The sequence below is a fragment of the Myotis lucifugus genome, unplaced genomic scaffold, assembly GCF_000147115.1.
Source record: "Myotis lucifugus unplaced genomic scaffold, Myoluc2.0 scaffold_119, whole genome shotgun sequence".
Taxonomy (NCBI): domain Eukaryota; kingdom Metazoa; phylum Chordata; class Mammalia; order Chiroptera; family Vespertilionidae; genus Myotis; species Myotis lucifugus.
The window spans coordinates 2,000,296-2,026,579 of record NW_005871167.1 but is presented as its reverse complement, the minus strand read 5'-3'; the positions used below and the strand labels follow the sequence as shown (position 1 = coordinate 2,026,579).

Sequence of the window (26,284 nt, the reverse complement as noted above, 5' to 3'; positions counted from 1 at the left end):
CCAGGACCATCCCTTGGACTTTGACTCGGTGCTAGGATCCAGCAAAGGGCCCACTGGGTGAACGTGGGTGAGTGTTCTCTTGGATCCAGAACCTTCCCTTCCTTTGGTCGAAGTTCGGATTTTATTTGAGCTGTTTTAAAATCCTCGAGGTGGAACCAGGGTTGCTAAGACCCCAGGTTAAGGGTTCACAGCGGAACCCAGGGTAAGGCAGGATTGGAGTTAAAAATGGGAGGCTGGGTTTGATTTCGGCTTTTTAATTAGAACGGCTTTCTGAGAGTCTGAGCAAAAAAAGAAAACCTTCGCTGTATAAATGGCTTATCTAGGGGGCCACCTTAAGGCTTGGTCTGCCCGGGCCCTAAACCTTTCCTGTGGTTTTAGACAGCCGGGAGAGAAACTGAGGCCACATTTGACCCACTGCATAACATGTCTAGAAAGTTTGCTCAGACTACAGATATTCAATAAAAATAAAGAAAATTAACATGGGAGATTGTGCCTCCAAGGCCAGAAGCTCCCGTGATCCCAGCCCTCATTTAATACTCCTGATAGGAAGCCTTTACTTGCAAGTACTTTACAGAAATGGGAAGATTTAATTAGAAAGTATTAACTGAGAAATGGCTAAAATGCAGTTTGTTTGGGGTACCTATGTTAATATTTTGCATGCAGAAATTAGAAAATGCCGGCTCTGAAATTAAACTGAATGAGTACATGGGAAGCATATCTTGATTTGGAAATTAGAAGCTTCTAGAGAAAAACATAGAAAAAATTTATTCTAATAAGATGGAAATTAATAAAATTTTAGAGACTGTCTCAGAACTATTCTGAAGTTAATTAATGTCTACCCCTTGTTTTTCCTTTAGCCCATTGTTTGTTTGTTTTTTGAATAGTCCATTGGGAATATACTGAAATTCTAGAGAGGGGAAGTTCCTGAACCAGGGACAAAAGACACTGCTTTGGTAGTTTCTAATGCTGGACGTTCTTTGCTGTAAACTTTAGTGTGTTCTGTGCGCCTTGATCTTTTCGTGTCTTTGTTGTAAATGAAATAGGAAAAAAATTTAAAATATCTTTCTATTAATCATGACTTTGGGAAAAATACGCCATTTGAGTCATTTGCCAAAACTTCCCCAAAGCAGGATGTGGGGAAGGGGAGAAGGGAACACATGGTGGTCAAATATGGACGCCTCCTCCCCAAGTATTCTGATTTAAAATCTCCTTCTCATAATTAAAAAGTTTTACAAAATTTAAAAATGCGTCTGGTACTTCTGTTCACATGTAAAGAGAAAAGCTGGTTTAAAACTAATGCGCGCAATTGTCCTGTTTTTGGACATTTAGATAGAGTTTTGAACTAGAGTCTCTTCACACATGTACAGAATAAAACCCAAGACTGATTATTTCCTAAGGAAAATGGAGAATTTTACCCAGGGAAGCAATGCAGGCTTGTTCTAGCAACAAGCCTCCAAAAGAAAATTCAGTAAGATTGCCTCTGTTACAAAATTTGCCAAAGTAAATGCCTTAATAATAATAATTGGATTTGAATCTCAAGAAATAATGTAGCTACAAATTTGCTTCTTGACTTTCCCCAGAGAAAAATGGTCGTTTTGAAGTCAAGGGCTGGGCCAGGCCTGTTTGCCAGCCTCAGGTGTGGTTTTCCAGAGCTGCTGGGAACTTGAGACCTTAAAGTTTACTGAATCAAACAATAAAAACTTATGTCTAGGTATTTTGAAGTGACACAATACATAATATTGATCTGAGTGTGCCTCGTACGAAATCTAGAGGGTAGAATGGAATCTGTTGGTTGATTGTGTCTTATATTTTTGAAGTTTATTCTTAAAAATGTTACTGATTAAGAAATGCTAAATATTTGACTTGCCAGCTAAAAGTTTAAGGTTTAGATTGAATTGGGAGAAATTGTGTAGTTGTGGTAGCTAGATGCCTAAAATGTAGAAATTTTTGAGAAAATAATTTTGGCTTTCTCTGAAATAATTAGGAATTCAAAATATGCTGCTTATTGGTCTGATTAAAAGGAGGATTAACTCTGTGATTTCAACTGAAATTCTTAAAACCAGTTTAAATTTAATTGCAGAGAACAGTGTAGACAACCACTTTGGGCTGTGTGATTTGGCAGCCGCCATGATGGCCACATGGCTTGCCCCTCCCCTGGGGGCCGCCATCTTGAAAGCAAAGGCCAACCCATCCCTTTGAATTAGCCATGCGCCTGAGCTCCAGTCAGGAGTAAGGAACAGGTCACTGGATTAATTAAGGCATCTGCATCAGGAAGAACTTGCAGAGATTCAGAGCCAAGTTCAAACAGGAAACTCTGAATGGGGTAGGGTAGCCTGTGTCCCATCAGGGACTGGGCAGCCAAGAGTCAGGATCCCCGTAGGGGCATCTGCCAGTGATGCTCTGGTATTTGCTTTTCACAGATTGGGAGTTTATGAAATATTTTCAATGCTGAATACACTGCTTGCAATAAGCAATGTGCCTCATTTAAAGGTATACAAATTTTATATTTTCCATGTCAGTTTAACCAAAAATTGTTGTCTTGGAATGTTAAAAGCAAAGTTTTTTATCAAATCTATAACCATGCCACTTTTAAATTTTGTCATTTGTGGACAGCTTTATTCTGATGCATTTGTAGGTATATTATATGTTTGGGGGGAAAAAAAGGACTCTGACTTAATCTAAATTGCAGGCTTGTAAGCAGGTCATATTTTTGAACTGGATGAAGATTTATAGAACTTCAAGGAATAACTGAATTCAAAACCTACTGGCAAATAATCAGGATAAACAAAAATAACTATGGGACTAAATGAATTAAGGATAATTATTCTTATGACTGTTTAAAATATTGTTGACTTTTAAATCTTTTGTTTCCCAAATATAAGGAAAAGTAAAGAGCAAACATTCTGCATTGTAGGAACTAACAAAATTGGTAACAGATTCATTTCACAGTGCACTCTCAGGCGACGAAGATTTCAAAGATCATGGCTTACAACCAGGAGATTTGGTGTGTTGGAAAAGACACCAAATAAAAGACTCTCCAACCCCGTTGGAGAGGACCTTACCAGGTATTACTAACTAACCCATATGCAGCTAAACTTAAAGGAGTTAGCTCTGGATTCACATTTCTCATTTGCAAAAGGCACCTGACTGTGAATAGACATCTACTCCCATCTCTGACACCCATCTCCATCTGCAATGGAGATAGGAGAATTTTCAAGGACGAGAAACAGCTGAGGCCTTTCGAGGACGAGAAGTCGCTGACCACAGAGAGACAGACAGCTATCCCAAGATGACGTCAACAAGGCCTGTATACTCACAAACTGATATTGCTAGCCGTGGTGATTCAAAGTTTTAATAGGGAATGTTATCTGTCTTTATTGTTTAAGTATGTGTCTTTGTTGTTTAAAATTGTTTAGCTAGTGAAATTTCTGTCTGTGTCTCTTAAAAAAAATATGAATGTATTGCTAATCTGAGGAATGTTAATTATTTACATGTCACCTAAAAATTAAGGCTAAGAGTTCTAACTAACTGGAAAGTATGGCTTTGCTGTGATGGAGGAAGGTAAAGAGAAATACTTAATGGAAGGTCTGAGGCATGGTTATGCATTTTTGAAGGACATAGAAAGAAGGTTTGAAGGCTAACTTGAAAGTGTGAAATTTGTGAAGGTTGTGTATGTGATAAAAAGGAAAAGAGAAATGTTGAAAGAAAGTTGAATGCATGATAGGCCAGTAAGCTGGGACAAGTAGAATAGGGAAACTAAGTAAAAATCCTGTCTTCCCTAAATCAAAGACATTTGGAGTAAACGCTTTCCATTTGCCTCCCTAAACAAAGGTTAAATCGTTTATGTCAATCTGATTAGTGTCATTTGTTGTCCACACCCAGGGACAAATGAAGTTATAAAATAAGCCTTATTTTGATTAGTTCTTTTATTCAGGAGGAGCCAACCCGGTCCCTCCCTGCAACATGAGTGATAAAATGTATGTTAAGGAATTTTAAAGTTGCTCAAAACTCGCTGCCTTGGGTCCAGTTCTGCGTGTGTAAGAAGGGACAGGGTAAGGTTTAGTAGCAGGCCAAAAGAAGCTGGCAAGGCCATCCAAACCACCCAGCTGCTATTGGCCAGAGCCGCCTGAGGCAGACCTCCTCGGACTGGCAACAGCTGACTCTGACTAGGACAGACTGGGCTCTTTCCAAATGGGCCCCCATGAGCCGATGGTCGAAATGAAAAATCGGGGGCCAGACTGTGAACTTTATGGGTGATACAGGAGCAGAGCACTCGGTAGTTACTCAGAAGGTAGCTCTCCTCACCATTATTGGAGCTACCGGGACCACAGCTGCAGACTGTTCTGCCGCCCCCGCTAATGTCAGTTAGGCGGCCACCAGGTGGTTCATGAATTTCTGTATTTGCCAGAATGCCTGTACCCCTTTCTTGGACGTGATCTCTTACAGAAATTACAAGCCACCCATAAGCTTGTTCAAGATGCCCTGCCAGTGCCACAGAGGTCCCCCCCCCCCCCCCCGCTTCGCTTAATCCCACCTCCTTAAATCTGTCCCCCATGAATTCCATGTATAAATACGGATGTAACCCTGCCATTCTCCGGAGGACTATCTCAATTCGTTGAGGTTCTGCTTCCCGGGATATGTCGACAGTTTGGCTCAAATAAACTCACAAAAATTCTTTACAGGTTTCAATGGTTTTACGTTAACAGATGTATCAACACTTGGAAGATCTGCATAACTCAGTGAACCAATGTTTTCCAAATGACCAAACGCATGGCGTTACACAATTGCAGTATTGGAGTCTGGTAGCAATCATCTCAGGTAGAAACTATAGTTTAACTCTAACCCTGCTGTTTGGCTTCTGTACTTATTTGCTTTGTTAAAATAATAGAAAAGTTATCTTGATTTTCTGAATTATATAAATCATCCCATTCGATTGAATACCTTACTGATTGTAATGTGAATACCCCATTGGTTGTGGCCATACTGGTTTTAGAAAGCACATTCTTCTGTACCTGGGAACCAGGACAGCACAATTATCCTAAATTGCCTCAATGGCTATAGTTAATGTGTTCCTGTCAACTCAGTGGTCCCAAGACCTGAGGGTTCTAGATAATGTGTTCCTGTCAACTCAGTGATCCGGAGACCCAAAACTATAATTTAACTAACATGCTTAATTCTGCTTCTGTAAACTGCTTTTTTGCAAACCAGGTTCCTCATTCCAAACCCTGGGATGTAATCAATACCTTTGTGATCTCTGCCTATATAAATCTGGTGTTGGGGTTGGGGTGGGGACTGCGAGATTTGGAGAGCAAAATGCCCCCTCGTAGAACCGGATTTGCAATGAATGTGACTCCTTAATTCGACTTCTTGAGGCGTCCTTGTGTGATTCGCGGGGCACGTGACAACAGTATGTGGGTAAGAGGCAGAGATGAGCTGGGAGAGGCTGCTGGGGGCTGGAGGGAGGGTGTAGGAGAGATGACAAACTAAAAGTATAAAAAAAAAAAAAAAAGCCGAAACCGGTTTGGCTCAGTGGATGGAGCGTCGGCCTGCGGACTGAAGGGTCCCGGGTTCGATTCCGGTCAAGGGCATGTACCTGGGTTGCGGTCACATCCCCGGTGGGAGATGTGCAGGAGGCGGCTGATCAATGTTTCTCTCTCATCGATGTTTCTAACTCTCTATCTCTCTCCTTTCCTCTCTGTAAAAAATCAATAAAATATATTTAAAAAAATAAATAAAAATAAAAGTAGACAATGATGTTGGCAAGCCCCTTCGTAAGGAGGAAAGACTTGAAGCCCTCCAGGATGTGGTCTAAGCTGGAGCCTTAGAATGTGAAGATTTTTTTTTTTTTTTTTTTGAGACATGAGGGAGGGGTGGGGTGACTGGCTCCTTGCCTAGGGGCATTCCAGCCTAGGAGTATAAATCCTCTGAACTTCCAAATGCCGGGGCATTTGGTTTGGTTTCAGCCGTCGGGGTGACCCGCTCAGGTTCTGTCAGAGTGTATTTCTTCACTACAAAAAGCTCTCGCCTGCGTTTGCTGCATTTGTCGCATTTGTTTTCTCTTGCTCGAATTCGCTCCTACAAGCAAAACAAGAACTGGGGCGCAGAGCTATCTCCAGCGAGAGATCAGCCCAACCGCCTTTGATAAAAGAACGTCCTCCAGCTTGGAGCGGAAATGATGCAACAGAAGAGGAAGCTGGAGAGGTTTTCTTTGTGTCTATTGAGATGATCACAGGTGTTTAATTATTTTTAAATTTTAAGTTAAATTGTTTTACCACTTAAATTGTCTTAATCATTTTTACGTGTATTAGTTCAGTGGTGTTAAGTATATTTTCATTGTGCAATGGATCTCCAGGACTTTTTCATTTTGCAAAACTGAAACTCTACAATTATTAAATAACTCCCTATTCCTTCCCCCAATGTTTAATTTTTTTAAATATGGTGAATTAAATTAATTCATTTTCTAAGTTTCTTTTTTTATCATTTCATATAGTTTTTAAAAAATATATTTATTTCTGTGATAATCCGTGGTCACAGGTATTTTTAGGAAATTGCTATATTTAGTATCCTAATATTTTTATAGTAGAGTAAGCAGCTAGGAAGACATGAGCTGGGAGAGGAGAGGCAGCTGGGGGTTGGAGGGAGTATGTACGAGAGGTGACAGACTAAAAATAGACTATGTTGTTGGCAGGCCACTGTCCCTCATGAGCCCATTCCTATCCACCTATGACAAATAGCCATTGCTTTCTTATTTGTATCTTGCAGAGATTATTTTAGTGCATATACAAAATATTAGTTCATTTATTTTTACAGTTATTTTATTTCTTTTTTTAAAAAAATCCTTACCAGAGGATATTTTTCTCATTGATTTCTAGAGCAACTGGAAGGGAGGAAGGAGAGGGAGAGAGAGAGACACACACATCGATTGGTGGCCTCCTGCATGTGTCCCTACCAGGGCTGGGGAACCTGCAACTGAGGTACTTGCACTTGACTGGGAATCGAACCCTCAACCCTTTAGTGCATGGGCCAATGCTCTAACCACGGAGAAAACTGTCCAGAGCTACAGTTACTTTCATACATGACATTGGTCCATAATTTTTATTTTTTTGTACTATTCTTTTTTTTTGTTTTGGTATCAAATTATTTAACTTCATAAAATGCCTTGAGGAGCTTACCTCTTTTTCTGTGTTCTGAACAGTGTGCTAAGATAGAGATTAATCTGTTCTTCAGAGATTTGATAGAACTCTGTAAAATCGCCTATTGTGGGGATGGCTCTTACTACTGATTTAATTTATTTAATGATTATATGACCTCTTAGGTTTACTACATCATGAAGTTTCAAGAGATTATAATTTCAAAGGCCATTATTCAGTTGTCTAAGTTTTCAAATGTATTAGCGTAAAGTTACTTGTGGTGTTTTCTTATTTTTAAATACTGACTATTTTTTGTAAATATATCCCTTTCTTCATTCTAAATAATGACTTTTATCTTTTTGTTGGTCTGTCTTACCAGAGGTTTGTCTATTTTATTAGTTCAAGAACCATTATTGGTTTTGTTTATCCTCTCTATTGTCTATTTACTATTTCATTAACATCATTATTTACTTTATGTTTTTGTTCTTTTTCTTTATAAATTTATACAGTTCTTTTTCAGACTGGAACAAATTTGTACTTCATTTTTTGAATAGGTGTTACATACGTATAGATCAAATATAGAACTTTTAAAAAGGTATACAGAGCAAAGTCTCTTAAAACCCACTGTCCCACACACAACAAGTAACCATTGTTTTCTTCTTTTGTAATCTTGCAGAGATTATTTTAGTGCATACACAAGTATATATCTATGATCTCTTTCCAAATAACTATATAAAGAACTTCTTCATTTTTATTTTTAATTAAGATGAAAATCACATAATATAAAATTAGCCTTTTAAAAATGTAAAATTCAGTGGCTTTTAGTACATTCACAATGTTGTGCAAATACCACCCCCTACCAAGTTCTAAAACATTTTCCCCCAAACATTCTCATCACCCCAAAGGAAACCTTGTACTCATTAAGTAGTTACTCATTATTCTTCCTTTCCCCCAGCCCCGGCACCCAACAATGCACTTCCTGTCTCTATAGATTAACCTATTCTGAGTATTTCAAAATGAATCATAAGACAGATGACTTACATCTTTTCCCACCACCACTTAGTATAGTGTTTTCTAGATTCATCCTTGTTTAGCATGTATCAGTACTTCATTCTTTTTTTTTTCAGATTTCACCAGCTTTTCCATGAATGTTCTTTTTCTTTTTTTTGTTGTTGTTTTTTAAAATTAAATCTTGCCCTGACCGGTTTGGCTCAGTGGATAGAGCGCCGGCCTGCGGACTCAAGGGTCCTGGGTTCGATTCCACTCAAGGGCATGTACCTGGGTTGCGGGCACATCCCCAGTGGTGGATGTGCAGGAGGCAGCTGATTGATGTTTCTCTCTCATGGATGCTTCTAACTCTTTATCCCTCTCCCTTCCTCTCTGTAAAAAATCAATAAAATATATTTAAAAAAAAATTAAATCTTTCTTGTTCAGATTATTACAGTTGTTCCTCTTTTTCCCCCCATAGCTCCCCTCCACCCGGTTCCCCTCTCACCACTGTCCTCATTCATAGGTACATGATTTTTGTCCAGTCTCTTCCCGCATCCCCCACACCCCTTTCCCCCCAAGAATAGTCAGTCCACTCCTTTTCTATGCCCCTGATTCTATTATAATCACCAGTTTATTCTGATCATCAGATTATTTATTAACTTGATTTTTAGATTCACTTGTTGATAGATGTGTATTTGTTGTTCATAATTTGTATCTTTACCTTTTTCTTCTTCTTCCTCTTCTTAAAAGATACCTTTCAGCATTTCATATAATACTGGTTTGGTGGTGATGAACTCCTTTAGCTTTTTCTTATCTGTGAAGCTCTTTATCTGACCTTCACTTCTGAATGATAGCTTTGCTGGATAAAGTAATCTTGGTTGTAGGTTCTTGGCATTCAGCACTTTGAATATTTCTTGCCACTCCCTTCTGGCCTGCAAAGTTTCTGTTGAGAAATCAGCTGATAGTCGTATGGGTACTCCCTTGTAGGTAATTGACTGTCTTACTCTTGCTGCTTTTAAGATTCTCTGTTTGTCTTTTGCTCTTGGCATTTTAATTATGATGTGTCTTGGTGTGGTCCTCTTTGGATTCCTTTTGTTTGGGGTTCTCTGCGCTTCTTGGACCTGTAAGTCCATTTCTTTCACCAGGTGGGGGAAGTTTTCTGTCATTATTTCTTCAAATAGGTTTTCAATATCTTGCTGTCTCTCATCTTCTGGCACCCCTATTATTCTGATATTAGTGCGCTTGAAGCTGTCCCAGAGGCTCCTTACACTATCTTTGTATTTTTAGATTCTTTTTTCATTTTGCTTTTCCAGTTGGGTGTTTTTTGCTTCTTCGTATTTCAAATCTTTGACTTGATTCTTGCTATCCTCTGGTCTGCTGTTGGGAGTCTGTATAATATTCTTTATTTCAGTCAGTGTATGCTTAATTTCTAGTTGGCCCTTTATCACAACATCAAGGGTCTCACTAGATTTCTTGAGGATCTCACTACATTTATCGGCGGTTTCTAGAAAATTCTTGAAAAACCTTAAAAGTGTGGTTTTGAACTCTATATCCAGTAGTTTGCTTTCCTCCATTTCTGTCATTTGTGTCCTGTTTCTTTGTCTCCGCATTTTTTATGCTTCACTGTGTCGATAGAGTGGCTTTCTCTGCTAAGTGTCCTATAGGGCCCAGTGGCTCAGCCTCCCCAATTACCTGAGGTAGACACTCTTGGTGCACCCCCATGTGGGCTTTGTGCACAGTCTTGTTGTAGTTAAGCCTTGATTGTTGTAGGTAACACTGGGAGGATTTGACCTCCAGGACAATTGGCTGTGAGAATCAGCTGTGGTTATGGTGGAAGAACTTCTGTGCTGAAGACACCCTTATGGGGCAAGACTTGCTTCAGTAGGGCTTTGGTGCTCACTGAGTCTGCCCCCTGAGTGTGTCCCTTATAGATCTGAGGAGTTGTAATTGGATGGTCCCACTCTGACCACTGGGTACACTGGCTCTTGGATCTAAGGAGGTGCTAATCTGCCTGAGGCTACCCAGCAGAAGCCAGCTGTAAAGCAATGCAAGTTGCCCTGGGGCCTTGGGGCAGCTACAGTTTGTTAAGTAATTTTCAGATTACAAAGGGCCGGGCCTTTCATATGCAAAAGCCTCCGTGGTGGGCGGGGCAGGGTCCCAGGGGATCAACAGGGTGGGTGGAGCGAGCAGTATGGCTGCTCTCAGTTCTGCCCTCAGAGGCCCCGGCAATCACTGCAAGCGCCTCGGAGAGAAAGCTGCCCTCGAGTTCCGACCGATGTCAGACAGTCCCATTTCTCCTGTATGAGTCTGGGTCCCCAGAGACTCGCCTGGAGCTGGAGCTCAGAGCTTGAGACTCCCTCCCGATTGAAAAAGACAACTGTGTCCTCAGCCACCAGCCCTCTCCGCATGCACCTCCGCACCTTTGTATTTTACTTCCGCACCATACCTCCTCTGAGTCTCGGTATGCTTTTCTCTTTCCTTCTAGTTGTAGAATTTCCACTCAGCCAGCCTTCCTGTGGTTCTGGATGATGTCCGTTCCGTCTTTTAGTTGTATTTTCAGTACTTCATTCTTTTTGTGGCTAAATAATGCATTACATACTAGTACATATACCACATTTTGTTTATCCATTCATCCATTGATTGACATTTGGGCTGTTTCCACCGTTTGGCTATTGTGAGTACTGCTACTGTAAGATAAGACCAGAGTCTCAAGGTCTGGCAGTCCTAAATGTTATTACTAAATGTTATTCTTGCTAAATGTTAAAATGCAGTACAGTATTTTGAAGACCAACTGTAAACAGGATGAGCTTGACAGAAGCTCAACCTAATAAGTGTAGCCAACTACAAAATAAGAAATCCATGTGTAATTGACCAAATAGTGTATGTAAGCAATGGCTAAGCCTCCCTTTGGGGAGACAGAGTTTTGGATTTTAATCCCCTGCCTCCTTTACTTGCTGCAAATAAATAAAACTACCTCGTGCCCTGCCCGGGTAGTTCAGTTGGTTACAGGGTTCTACCAATGTACCAGGGTTGTGTGTTTGATTCTTTCTCAGGGCACATACCCAGGTTGCAGGTCCCATCCTTGGCCTGGGCTCAAGGCAACCAATTGATGTTTCTCTTTCACATCGATATTTCTCTCTCTCTCTCTCTCTCTCTCTCTCTCTCTTTCTCTCTCTCTCTCTCTCTCTCTTTCTCTCTCTCTCCCTCCCCTTTGCCTCTTCCTCCCCCTACCCCCCTCTCATCAATGAAAGGCATATCCTCAGGTGAGGATTTAAAAACAATAGTGCAGATCAACCAAAGGACTTGTATGCATACATATTAGCATAACCAATGAACACCAACACTGGGGCGGTGGGGGCTTGTCCTGGGGGGTGGGAGTGGTTGTGGGAGGTCAATAGGGGAAAAAGGAGACATATGTAATACTTTATGGTACACTTTTTTTTTTAATTGCCCTTGACCTGAATCGAACCTGGGACCCTTCAGTCTGTAGGCCGACGCTCTATCCACTGAGCCAAACCAGTCAGGGCAACATATGTAATACTTTAGACAATAAATCAATAAATCTATCAATAAATAAAGTAATGCTATTGGTGAAAGATGACACTTTGGGCATGGTAATACCTATCTAGATACACCAAAGACACCAGCCATGAAAGAAATAATGAATAAGCTGGATTTCATTAAAATTAAAAACTTCTGTGCCTGGCAAGCATGGCTCCGTTGTTGGGCGTGGGCCTGGGTTTTTCTTCTTTAAACATATTTTTATTGATTTCAGAGAGGAAAGGAGAGGGAAAGATAGGAAACATCAATGATGAGAGAAAATCATTGATCAGCTGCCTCCTGCACACCTCCTACTGGGGATCGAGCCCGCAACCCAGGCATGTGCCCTTACCAGGAATCGAACCCGGGACCCTCCAGTCCACAGGCCAATGCTCTATCTACTGAGCAAAACCAGCTAGGGCATGTGGGCCTGGGTTTTGAGCTTGGTTCCCAGTGGGGGTCGTGGGGGGGTGGGGGCAGCTGATTGATGATTCTCTCTCATCACTGATGTTTCTATCTCCCTCTCCTTCTCCCTTCCTCTCCGAAATCAATAAAAAAATATATTTTTAAAAACCTCTGTTAGGTGCAAGACACTGTCAAGAGAAGGAGCATATAAGCTACATACTGAGAGAAAAATTTGCAAAAGACATCTGATAAAAGACTGTTTTTCAAAATATATAAAGCCCTAACTGGTTTGGCTCAGTGGATAGAGCGTGGGCCTGCAGACTGAAGGGTCCCAGGTTCGATTCCAGTCAATTGCATGTACCTTAATTGTGGGCACATCCCCAATAGGGGGTGTGCAAGAGGCAGCTGATAGATGTTTCTCTCTCATCGATGTTTCTAACTCTCTATCCCTATCCCTTCCTCTCTGTAAAAAATCAATATTACCTAATAATAGACAAACATGGCAATTGACTGTACCTTCGCTACACCTCCCATTGGCTAATCGTCATGATATGCAAATTAAACGCCAACAAAGATGGCAGTTAATTTGCATACTAGGTTCCAAGCGGTGGAGCGAAGTCTGACCCCTGGTGCGGGAGCAGCGAGGCCTCACACCCTGGCGCCAGGCGGAGCAGCGAGGCCTCACGGCCCAGGGTGGGCATAGCAGCGAGGCCTCACGGCCCCAGCACCAGGAAGAGCAGGGAGGCCTCACAGCCCTGGGATCGGCAGAGCAGCGAGGCCACACGGCCCCAGCACCAGGCGGAGCAGCAAGGCCACACGGCCCCAGCGCCAGGCGGAGCAGCGAGGCCTCATGGCCCAGGGTGGGTATAGCAGCGAGGCCACACAGCCCAGGGTGGGCATAGCAGCGAGGCCTCATGGCCCCAGCACCAGGAAGAGCAGGGAGGCCTCACGGCCCTGGGATCGGCGGAGCAGCAAGGCCACATGGCCCGGGTGCCAGGTGGAGCAGTGAGATGTCACGGCCCCAGGGCCTGCCGAGCAGCAAAGCCTGACAGCTCCGGGGTGGTTCTGGCTGGAGTCCAGCCAGAGTGAAGGCTTGGGTCCCGGGTGCAGGAGGAAAACTGGTACCAGCAGCCAAGGGAAGGGAAGGCCTATTGCACGAATCTCTTCGTGCAACAGGCCTCTAGTACACTAATAAAAGACAAACATGCAAATTGACTGTACCTTTGCTATGCCTTAAGCCATGCCCACTAGCCAATCAGAGTGACTATATGCAAATTAACCCAACCAAGATGGCAGCTGGCAGCCATGGGGCTGGAGCGAGCAGGAGGCTTGGTTTCCCCAGTGATGGAGGAAGCCAAGCTTCCCGCTTGCTGCGGCTGGCTCTGAGCTCCACTGAAGGCAACAAAGTTTCAATTATAGAAGCTAAATAAACCCCAGATACCTGCTTTCAGCCAGCCCTGGCCACAAAGTTGGAGCGAGCAGGAGGCTTCAGTTGGACCTGGCGATGGAAGCCAAGCTTCCTGCCCTGCCCTGGCCGGCTCTGAGCTCCACTCAAAGCTACAAAGTTTCAATTATAGAATGTAAATAAATCCCAGGAAAAAAAGAAAAAGAAGAAGAAAAGGAGAGGCTGGGAGCTTCCGTCACCAGGGGGCTTGGCCAGCCTGAAAATGGCCCTCAGCTCCTCACCCAGACTGGCCAGGCACCTCAGTGGGGACCCCCCACCCTAAAGGGGGTGTGGCAAGCCTGCAAACAGCCATCAGCCCCTCACCCAGGCTGGCCAAACCTCCATGGGGTGAGGGTCCCCACTGGGAGGGGGGCTTGACCAGCCTGCAAACAGCCATCAGCCCCTCACCCAGGCTGGCCAGGCACTCCAGTGGGGACCCCCACCCTGAAGGGGGTGTGACCAGCCTGCAAACAGCCATCAGCCCCTCACCCAGGCTGGACAGGCACCCCAGTGGGGACCCCCGCCCTTCAGGGCAAACCAGCCGGCCCCCACCTGTGCACCAGGCCTCTATCCTATATAGTAAAAGGGTAATATACAAACTGACCCTAACAGCAGAACAACTGGGAATGACTGGTCACTATGACACACACTGACCACCAGGGGGCAGACGCTCAATGCAGGAGCTGCCCCCTGGTGGTCAGGGCACTCCCACAGGGGGAGCTCTGCTCAGCCACAAGCCAGGCTGATGGCTGCCAGCCCAGCGGTGGTGGCGGGAGCCTCTCCCGCCTCCTCAGCAGCACTAAGGATGTCCGACTTCAGCTTAGGTCTGCTCCCTGCTGGTAAGTGGACATCCCCCGAGGGCTGCCGGGCTGCCAGAGGGATGTCTGACTGCCAGCTTGGGCCCAATCCCCCAGGGAGCGGGCTTAAGCCAGCAGGTGGACATCCTCCGAGGGGGTCCCACACTGCAAGAGGGCATAGGCTGGGCTGAGGGAACCCCCGCCCCCCGAGTGCACAAATTTTTGTGCACCGGGCCTCTAGTATATATATAATTCCTTAATTCGACAATAAGAAAACAAACAACTTGATTTAAAATTTGGAAAAAGACCTGAACAGACACCTCACCAAAGAAGATATATGGGTGGCAAATAAGCATATAAAATGATGCTTCACATCATATATACTTAAGGAATTGCAAATTAAAGCAATGAGATACTGCTATGCAGCCATTAGAATGGACAAAATTCAGAACACTGACCACACCAAATGCCAGTGTGGAACAACAGGAGTACTCACTCATTGCTGGTGGGAAAGCAAAATGGTACATCCATGTTGGAAGACAGTTTGATAGATTAATACAAAACTAAACATACTCTTACCATACACTCCAGCAATTGCACTTTTTTGTATTTACTCAAGTGAACTGAAAATTTCTCTGCACAGATAAACCTACATGTGGGTATTTATAGGAGCTTCATTCATAATTACCAAAATCTCTGAAGTAACCAATATGTCCTTCAGTAGGTGGATGGATAAATAAACTGGTACCTCCAGACAATATTATCAAGCCATAAAAAGGAATGAGATAGCAAGCCATAAAAAGACATGAAGGAACTTTAAATACATTTTACTAAATGAAAGAAGCCAATCTGAAAAAGGCTACATACTGTATGAGTCCAACTATATGACACTGTGGAAAAGGCAAAACCATGGAAGTGATTTTTAAAATTAGTGTTTGCCTGGAGTTGGGGGGAGGAGGGATGCTCAGATCACAGAGATATTTAAGGCAGTGATACTATTAATAGTAAATACATGTCATTATAGATTTATCAGAATTCATAGAATGCACAACACCAAGAATGAACCCTAGCGTAAACTGTGGCCTTTGGATGATAATAACGTGTCATTGTAATCAAGGCACCACTCTGGTGTGGGTTATTGATGATAGTGGGGGACTGTGCATGTGTGCGAACAAGGCTTGTATGGGAACTCTGTACTTTATGCTCAATTTTTTCTGTGAATCTAAAACTACCATAAAAAAATAAAATAAAATCTATTTAATAGAAAAAAAATGAAATTTAGTTTTCAGAATACCAGCCCAGCATCACAGCAGTATATAAGAAGCATGGATTTGAAACTGAAAGACATAGTTGTAACTGCAGAGAAATCTTATTTTTTAAAAATCTGGCCTTTTATTTTTTCCCTTTGACTCATACTAGCCTCACCTAGCACACTGACTCATCCACCTCTTTCTCCCTTGCTTAATCACTGAGCCCTCGGGACAATGAGGTTCTGGTTAGCATCCAGGGGTCTTAGAAACAATGTCCTGGGTCCACTGACTATTGAGACAGAGTTTTCAATCCAACTAAACATAATATTTTGGCCTCAGTTGTGATTTTGCTCCAGACCCAGGAAAGCGGAACGCTCCTACAGAACAAATCCTTGTGAAGTTGGACAGAGCAACTCCATGGCTGACATCAGGACCAAATGTAATAATCAATTAGCACCCTGGCACCAACCAATCAGTAGAGACCACCACCCTAACCTTATTAGTCATCATGATTAATGATATTTTTCCCTATGTAATCCATCCCCTGGAAGCCATCGGAGAGCCAGTCTTAGAGCATGAGCTAGCTACCTGTGACTCTGGGTGTGTTGCCATCTCTTTAATAAATCCTTACTTTCTTGGCTGCAAACTCCTACTCGTATCTTATTGGATTTTGATGGTCTCAGGCCAATGGACCCCTTCAGTCTGCAAACATAGTTAGATAATCAGCACACTCTCCTTACAAACAATACAAGAAAACTAGAGAATTTAACTTTATTCATCAGCCTCCCAATGTATATATTATTGTTTTGGTGTGTCTTAATTCTGTCTTAATAGTTAAATTTTAGAAGACACTAACTTAGTATTGTGTGGGGTTATTTTTTATTGTCAATGATCACGTAGAATTTTTACCTATTCTCCACTTCATTCTTTGAAGGCAACTTGTTTCTATGGCTGCTTTTAATTTTATTTTATTTTGGTAAAATTGACATGCAGTGAAATGCACAGGTCTTATATGTTGTAGGTGTATGGGTTTTTACAATGCATATACCATATAACCTTACTCTGGATGCTTTAAAGATAGGCTGGGTGTTGTTTTTTATAATTGATTTTTTTTTTAGAGAGAGATGAAAGAAGAGGGAAGGAGAGAGAAAAACTTCTATGTGAGAGCAAAACATCGATCAGCTGCCTCCTGCATGCCCCCCACTAGGGGATCAAGCCTGAAACCCAGGCATGTGCCCTGACTGGAATCGAATTGGCGCCCTTTCAGTGCACAGGACAAGGCCCAACCAACTGAGCCACACCCACCAGGGCAATGCTGTACTATTTTGACATCTAGAAATTTTAACATAACGTAACATAACAATACCACTTTTACAATTAGCAAAATTAACAGTGATATCTTTTTCTTCATTGAGCAAATATTTATTAAGCAACTACTAAACTATAGCAGCCAGGGATAGAGCAATGAATTCGATGGGCACAGTCCTCTACCCTCATGGATCTTAGTTTGATGGCGACCATAAACAAATGTGTAGTAAACCAGATGGTGGTAAGAGCTCCAGTGACTACATTTAGACCCAGTCCTCCCTGTCCCCTTTATAACAGTAACCCAGTTTCCCTTTGGTAATAAAACAATATCATATAATATCCAGCCAGGATCCAAATTTTTTCATTGACTCATAAAAGTTTTTATTTTATTTTTCATTTACAGTTGACATTCAATATTATTTTATGTCAGTTTTATATCAGTTTCAGGTGCACAGCATCGTGGTTAGATAATTATATAGATTACAAAGTGATGCCCCAAGTACCCACCTGGCACCATACATAGTTATTATATTATTGACTATATTCCACATATATGCTACACTTTACATCCCTGCAACTATTTTGTGACTACCAATTCATATTTCTTCATCCCTTCACCTTTATTTTACCCAGCCCCCCAAACCCCTTCCCTCTATCAACTGTCAGTGTGTTTTCTGCATCTATGACTCTTTCTATTTGTTTGTTCCTTTATTTTGTTCTTTAGATTCCACATGTAAGTGAAATCATATGGTATTTCTCTTTCTCTGTATGACTTATTTCAGTTAACATAATACCATTTAGGTAGGTCCATCCTAGTAAGCAAATAGTAAGACTTCATTCTTTTCATGGCAAGTAATATTCCATTGTACGTATATATGTATCACCACTTTTTTATTCACTCATCTATTGATGGCCATGTGGGTTACTTCTATATCTTGTCTATTACCTTCTATAATGCTGCAATGAATATAGGGGTGAATAGGTCTTTTTTAAATAGTGGTTTTGGGTTTCTTCAACTATATACCCAGAAGTGGAATTTCTGGGTTTACTATAAAAGTCAGGATCCAAACAAGACCTATACATTGCATTTGGATGATGTGTTTCTTAGATTTCTTTTCTTCTTTAACAGTTCTCATCCCCCTTTTTTCTTGTAATGTGTTTGTTGAAGAAACTGGGGCTTTAAGCCCATTTTATTCCTGATTACATCAGAATCACACCATATAGCCCTACTCTGGATGCTTTAAAGATATGCTGTTTGTTTGTTTCTCATATTTCCTGTAAACTGGTAGTTATATTTAAAGTCCTGTATTTTGCCCTGGCCAGTGTGGCTCACTCAGTTGACTGAGCATCCTCCCCACGCTCGCCCCAAGCCTCCCCACGCTCCCCATTAGGGCACATGCCCCATTTGCAGGCTCAGTCCCCAGTAGGGGGAGTGCAGGAGGCAGTCGATGGCTATTTCTCATTGATGTTTCTTTCTCTCTCTCTCTTCCTCTCTCTCTCTCTCTCTCTCTCTCTCTCTCTCTCTCTCTCTCTCATCAATAAAAGCATATAAAATAAAATAAAGTCTTGTATTTTTGGCAAGAATCCTTCATAGATAATGTTCTGTATGGCCTATTGTATCCCATCAAGAAACACATAATGTCTCGTTGTTCATCTTTACATGATGTTAAGTTTTATCACTGTATGTACATGGTGTCAGCTTGATTTACCTATAAGCCTCTTAACTAATGCTTCTGAAAGTCATTGTTGACTATTGCCTAGATCAATTATTTCATTAGGATTGTAGAATGACGACAGTATATAATTCCTTCTGTACTTACTAACTGGAATTCTTATATGAAGACTAATTGCTATCTTAAACTATTTAGTTTATCCATTCAGGGTTTTCGTGTGTGTGTGTGTGTGTGTGTGTGTTTAATCCTCACCCAAGGACATTTTTCCATTGATTTTTAGAGACAGTGGAAGAGAGAGGGAAAGACAGAGAAATATCAATGTGAGAGAAATACATCAACTGGTTGCCTCCTGCACTCGCCCCAACCAGGGCCCGGGCAGGGAAGGAGCCTGCAACCAAGATATGCACCCCAGAACCCAACATTCAGTTCGCAGGTCTATCCACTGAGCCAAACTGACTGGGTTATCCATTCTGTTTTTAATTGAAAACTTTGTATTTTTCATTTTTAGAACCTCTATTTTAAATATGTTAGGTCATATTTTATAGTTTTCTGATATATTTTCAAATTTCTGTTTCATTTAGGTATGGTAAGCATAATTATTTTAAATGTGTCAGATAATTAACAATATCTGAAGTCTTTGAGGCTCAGTTTCTGCTATTGTTTCTTCTGGTTTTCATTCATAGTATCTTACTTTTTTGTGTGTTCCATCATTTTTACTATGAGCTACTAACTTTCCTGGAAAGTGATTTTTAGGAGTTCTTTGGTGCCTAGGATGAAGGGACATTTTTCCAGAATGGATTTGTGTTTGCTTCTGCCAAGTGCCTGGGACATTATAGTCTCTTCCTTGGAACCACTTAAATCTACATTTACTGCTTGAATTTTTTTTAACCAACCAAATGGTGTGAAATTGGACTGCAAATTTCTTTACTTTATATATATATTTCAGAAAGGAAGGGAGAGGACAAGAGAGATAGAAACATCAATGATGAGAATCATTAATTAGCTGCCTTCTGCAACGCCCCCTACTGGGGATTGAGCCTACAACCCAGGCATGTGCTCTGACTGGAATCCAACCATGACCTCCTGATCCATAAGTCCGCACTCAACCACTGAGCCACGCCAGCCAGGCTCCAAATTTCTTTAAAAATTACTTGTGGTCCCAAATTCCCCTGTTCCATTTGGCACCAAGCCAAGATTCCTTGCTATTTCCTGGGATGGAAAGCTGGGGCAGCTTCACTACAGGGAGGATTTCTCTCATACTCACCGTCTTGAGTGGGCCTTCTGTCCCTTTCTTTGGAAAGCAAAACAAACAAACAAAAACACAACAAAGCTCAATTCTGCAGTTCTTTGAAGGGCCTCCAAACAAGTGAGATGGCGATGTTTCAGATACCTCTCTAGGTTTTTTACTTCATTTAGATTTAGGCCTATTAATTCTTCCCTGTCTTGTTAGTTTTACCATCCTTTTAAGTTTTTCCAGCACAACTTTTTCCTTTCATTGGAATTAGTCTTCTCCTCCAGCCCCTTAGCTTTGTAGATATTTATCATTAATATAGCCCCAAACTCTCCTCTGATGATACAAATCTCTTCTTGATAAGTTCAAATGCATTAGGTATTCTCTCAATTTTATTTCTTGAAGAAATAATTCCCGGGGACTCTTTGCCCCTCTCCACGTGGGAGTCTGTGCTGTGGGACTCTTTCCCCCTACCACGTCAAAGTCTGTGCTTGTTTCTCAATAAACTTCCACCTTTGCTATAAAAAAAAGAAAGAACCCCCAAATCATCTGAACTACTGTTATTTTTTTCTTAATCTCTCTCCAAAAATACGTTTTTATTGACTTTTAGAGAGAGAGGAAGGGAGAGGGACAGAGAGATAAACACATCCATGATAGAGAAACATCGATTGGCCGCTTCCTGTATGATCCCCACTGGGGATCGAGCCCATTACCTCCTACATCCCGGGTAGAAGCTCAACCACTGAGCCACACCGGCCAAGCTGAACTGCTCTAATCTTGATCTCTAGTCGTGCCCTACAACTTGGAATCTCCTTTCACCATTGCTCTTGGGATTCCTTGTTTCTCTTTTGTGCTGGATCTTCTGTTTCTTGGATTCCATGCCTTTCGTTCTCTTTTACAAAGAGCATTGATTTCAGACAGGAAGGGAGAGGGAGAGGGAGAGAGAGAGAGATAGAAACATCAGTGCTGAGAATCATTCATCTTCTGCCTCATGCATGCCCTCTCCTGCAACCCAGGCATGTGCCCCGACCAGGAATCAAACTGTGACCTCTTGGTTCATAGGTCAACACTCAACCACTGAGCCATGCCTGCCAGGCTCTCTCACTCTCTCTCTCTCTCTCCCTCTCTCTCTTGTTGTTGTTAATCCCCACTCAAGGATATTTTTTCCATTGATTTTCAGAGAGAGTAAAAGGGAAAAAGGGAGGGGAGAGAGAGAGAAAGAGAGAGAGAAACATCAATGTGAGACCAGGGCCGGGAATCGAACCTGGGACCCTTCCATCATAGGGCCAACGCCCTAACCACTGTTCAGGGCAACACTGGCCAGGGCAATACCTTTCTCTTTACTGACTTACTGATTTGTTTTGGTGTAATAAATCCTATCCTATCTTTCTGAAAAACAATGCCTGCAGTATCAATATTTTAAGACCTTACATACCTGAAATTATCTTTATTCTGAACTTAAAATTAAACCATTTTGGCCAAGTGTGGAATTTTTTTTTAAATATATTTTATTGATTTTTTACAGAGAGGAAGGGAGAGAGATAGAGAGTTAGAAACATCGATGAGAGAGAAACATCGATCAGCCGCCTCCTGCACATCTCCCACTGGGGATGTGCCCACAACCCAGGTACATGCCCTTGACCGGAATCGAACCTGGGACCCTTCATTCCGCAGGCCGATGCTCTATCCACTGAGCCAAACCGGTTTCGGCTAAGTGTGGAATTTTTGGTTGGAAATAATTTCCTTCTAAATTTTGAAGGCATTTTTTCATTGTCTTCTACCTTACAGTGTTGATAAATTGATAACCCTAATGCTCTTCTTATTTTTGACCCTTGTGTGAACTTGTTCTTTCTCTCTGGAAACTTTTGGAATTGTTTCTGTGCCACTATTCTGATATTCTATAACGATGTGTCTTGGTGTGGCCATGATTTGTTTTGCTGGATATTTACTATGTCCTTTTAATTAAGAGACTCAGTTCTTCATTTCAGGGGAATACTTTTATTTATTTTATTTTACTTTTTGTTCATCCTCACCCTAGGATATTTTTTCATTGATTTTTAAAAAATATATTTTTATTGATTTCAGAGAGGAAGGGAGAGGGAGATAAAGATAGAAACATCAATGATGATAGAGAATCATTGATTGGCTGCCTCCTGCACGCCCCCTACTGGGGATCAAGCCTGCAGCTCGGGCATGTGCCCTTGACCAGAATCGAAACCTGGGACTTTTCAGTCCTCAGGCCAATGCTCTATCCATTGAGCCAAACCGGCTAGGGCTTCTATTGATTTTTAGAGAAAGTGGAAGTGGAAGGGAGGGGGAGAGACAGAGAGAAACATTGATGTGAGAGAGACACATCGATTGGTTGCCTCCTGCATTCGCCCAAACCAGAGCCAGGGATGGAGCCTGCAACCAAGGGTCATGCCCTTGACGGGACTCGAACCAGGGACCCTTTAGTCCACTGGCAGAAGCTCTGTCCATTTAGCCAAACCATCTAGGGCTCAGGGGACTACTTTTATTTTTTTATTTTTTTATTGTTTTATTGCTTTAAGTATTACAAAGGGTATTACATATGTGTCTTTTTTTCCCCCCGCCCTTGACAATCCCCTGGCCTCCCCTACCCCCAGTGTCTTATGTCCATTGGTTATGCTTATATGCATGCATACAAGTCCTTCGGTTGATCTCTTACCCCCCTCCCTCCTGCCCCCCAACCCTCCCTGGCCTTCCCACTGCAGCCTGACAATCAGTTTGAGGCAGCTCTGCCTCTGTATCTATTATTGTTCATATGTCTATAATGGTCTAACTTTTAAATAATTTATTTGATTATTCTTCCCTCTGAGTCTCTGTTCTCTTTCTGAAACTCTCATTATTTAGATGTTTGACCTTCTGGACAGATCCTCTAATTTTTTAAAATTTTCTCCTAAAGTAGTATACTAAAGACTTTCCTGCCCTAGCCAGCTTGGCTCTGTGGATAGAGCATCGGCCTGTAGACTAAAGGGTCCCGAGTTTGATTCTGGTCAGGGGCATGGTTGGGACTCATGCAGGCAATCGGTATTTCTCTGTTTCCCCCCCTCTCCTCCACTCTCTCTTAAAAAAAAGGAGGGGGGCGGGGGTGTGAGAGATCAACCGAAGGACTTGTATGCATGCATATAAGCATAACCAATGGACACAAGACACTGTGGGGTAGGGGAGGCCGGGGGAATGTCAAGGGGGAAAAAAAGGAGACATATGTAATACTCTTTGTAATACTTTAGGCAATAAAGAAAATAAGGAAAAATATCCTCGGGTGAGGATTAACAACAACAACAAAAAAAAAATTAAAACAAAATAAAAAGACTTTCCTCAAATGTCTAATGATCCTTGGCTGTCTTCTTCTATTTAAGAGTGAGGACATTAAAAAGCTTTTTGGAAAGACTGTGTGAGGATGGCTGGGCATGTAGGACAAGGGCTTAATGGTAAGATTCCTTCATCGATTTCATTAAGAGAACCCTGATGAGAGTATCTGGGATTTCTCTTCTGGGCTGGTGAGATTCCTCAGAGTTTTTCAAAGGTATAATCATGCTCTTGTTTACCTTTGGTTAGGAATCTATTTCTCAGTTTTGCTAAACCAGTTACCATCCCTTCATTTCCTTTTTAGCTTCTAAAAATGTTGCTGCTGTTGTCTCCTTTCCCCCTCTCTTTGTTGTCTCCTTTCCCCCTCTCTTTGTTTTTATATGGCCTGGAGGATAATTTGCACACACACACACACACACACACACACACACACACACCTTCCGTCTTTAACGGAAGCCCCCACTGTTTATTTATAATTTTATTGGAGGACAACATATTATACAGACCAGAATCGTGTAGAAAGGTTTTGACACAGTTACCAGATGGCCTTAAAGTTGTATGTATATATGAAAAGAGAAATGTTTTTATGTAATAGTTTGTTTTGCAACAAGGATTATCTTTCAGGGGCGTTGCGTGCACCCACCATTGGCGTCTATCCTCCTCTTGGCGAGGGTCGGATAAAATTCAAGAAACGACTGAAAAAGTACTAAGAGATGCAAGCGACAGCTGTGCGAGGACGGACTAAAACTGCTTTAACCAGCACCGGGGGCAGAGACCACGCCTCTCCGCCACTGGGAGAGGGTGGGAGGGAGTCTGATCTCGTCGATGATTGGTTGACGTCTCGGACCAATCACGCGTAGAGAGTGGTTTTGCTAGTCGTCGGGACCCGCCTCCCCTTGGGCTTTGGGGCCGCGCTTACAAATGGGACGAGGGAACGTGAGAGGGACAGAACATCTAGCCAATGAGACTTTGGGGTGTCAATAGACGTGTGAGGCCGCTGCCAGGTTTAGGGCGGAAGGAGTTCTGGATTAGAAGAGGAGCGAAAGATGGCGGCAGAACCGCGGCTGTCCAGGCTGTTGGGGCTGCTGCTTTTAGGGTTGCTGTTCCCCGCAAGCCTGACGGGCGGTGTCGGGAGCCTGAACCTGGAGGAGCTGAGTGAGATGCGTTATGGGATCGAGATCCTGCCGTTGCCCGTGTTGGGAGGGCAGGTGAGGAGGCGTAGAGCGGCGAGGGTCCGGGGCAAGAGGCAGGGGGAAAAGTAGAGGAAGAAAGGCTGCTGTGGAGTCCGCGGCGCAGCCTAAGGAGAATCGGGAGGAGTAGGTGGGAGTTTTACGATGTTTCCTGAGAATCGCCGACTGAGACCCATTCCCTGGGAGCCGGGGCTGGGAGGGCGGGGCTTCCCGCTGTCAGCTTCGGTCCCAGTTCCTCTTCGAAACACCTCACCCTCCGCCCCCTGGAGAAGTGGGAGTACCCGCTCCCCTCGCGCCGCAAGCACATCTGGAGGCTTGCGGCTCATGCTGTTGTGACTGGGCTTGTCCCCAGGATGCGAAGAGGGCTCTCATTGTTCTTCCTGACCCCAGCCTCTCTTTGCCGCCCTGTCCCCCGACTGCCCGTCCCCCACTTCTACCCCAGAGCCAAGCTTCGGACGTGGTGATTGTTTCCTCCAAGTACAAGCAGCGCTATGAATGTCGCCTGCCAGCTGGAGCCATTCACTTCCAGCGTGAAAGGGAGGAGGAGACACCTGCTTACCAGGGACCTGGGATCCCTGAATTGTTGAGCCCAATGAAAGATGCGCCTTGCCTGCTGAAGGTAAAGGGCACTGGGGTGGACGGAGGGAGGGCTTGGGAACGAGCGGTCTGCCTGAGAACCAGAATGTCAGTGAGTCAGGTGGGGTGGGGAGGACCTGCCCGAGTTAAGAAGGCCATTGGAGCCCGGCTGGGTGGCTCAATGGTTGAGCATCGACCTATGAACCAGGAGATCACAATTCTTTTCCCCGGTCAGGGCCCATGCCCGGGTTGTGGGCTCCATCCCAAGTAGGGGGCGTGCAGGAGGCAGCCAACCAATGATTCCCTCTTATCATTGATGTTTCTCTCTCTCCCTTCCTCTCTGAAATCAATAAAATTATTTTTTTAAAGAAGGCCATTTGAAGGAGTTGACATGTTGTACAGACAGGAAAGAAGTAAATAACCTTGCCACCACTGATGCTGAATATAGAGGAGGGTTAGGTTAGATCCCAGAATAAGGGTTAAGCCAAGATTGAGGTGCCTAGAGCCGGTCAGTGCCCGGTAAGAGGAGCACTCCCCGGGAGAGGCCTTCCTGGTAAAGTCCCTCGCTCTCCTTATCACTCTGCCCCAGTGTCCTCTTTTATTTTCCTTGTGCCACTTTTCATGATCTGAAATCATCTTATTCACTGAATCATCAGTTTATTTATTTTTGGTTTGAGTCCAAGCATTAGAATGTAAGTCCATAAGGTCAGAGGTTTTATCTTGTTCATAACTGTATCCCCAGTGACTAGAATAGCACAAGACGTGTTGTAGAAGTTCAGTTAACATTTTATGTTTCCCTGGTCTGAGTGCTTCAAGAATACCATGATTTCTTACCTTTATGTAGAGCAAAAAAGGTTTTAAAAATCTTTTAAAGGGGAGGTGTAGAAGTGTAGAAAGCTCACAGGTGGAAAATCGACTCTTTTTAAAAGATTTTTTTTTCTTTTGAGAGAGAGAGAGAGAGAGAGAGAGAGAAATATTGGGGATGTGAGAAACTTCAATTGACTGTCTCCTGAATGCCCCCTACTGGGGATGTGCCCTGAGCCTGACTTGAACTGGCAGCCTTTCTGTGCACTGGACGATGCCCAACCAACGGAGCCACAGCGGCCAGGGTGAAAACAGATTTTAGAGGTGTCTCTTTGAGTCACAGAGTAAAGCAGCCCTCCTTCCGCTCTGAGAATCTGGCGAATTGAGTGTGGAAGCAGAGGGAGATGAGAAGTGGTGGAGAGGTTATGTGTCCTGGAGCCAGGAGTGATTCTGGTTCTAAGAAGAGACATCTGCACTCCATCTCCATGAGTGGTGTTTTGTTTTGTTTTTTCATTGTCAGACCAAGGACTGGTGGACATATGAATTCTGTTATGGACGCCACATCCAACAGTACCACATGGAAGGTGACTCACACCTACATTTTCCCTAAGCCTCA

At 42.9% G+C, this 26,284-nt stretch overlaps 1 protein-coding gene across 3 annotated transcripts in view; it reads left to right on the top strand.

Annotated features, from left to right (window-relative positions):
• The first annotated feature begins 24,113 nt into the window (after positions 1-24,113).
• The window catches only part of OS9 (OS9, endoplasmic reticulum lectin), a 17,251-nt gene continuing 15,080 nt past the window's right edge, over positions 24,114-26,284 (top strand). For all 3 annotated transcript variants that reach the window (XM_023757965.1, XM_023757963.1, XM_023757964.1), the window contains exons 1-3: positions 24,114-24,306; positions 24,731-24,907; positions 26,189-26,261. In XM_023757965.1, coding sequence (XP_023613733.1) covers positions 24,145-24,306; positions 24,731-24,907; positions 26,189-26,261 — 412 coding nt within the window. In that variant the 5' untranslated portion in view covers positions 24,114-24,144. The remainder of the gene's footprint in view (positions 24,307-24,730; positions 24,908-26,188; positions 26,262-26,284) is intronic.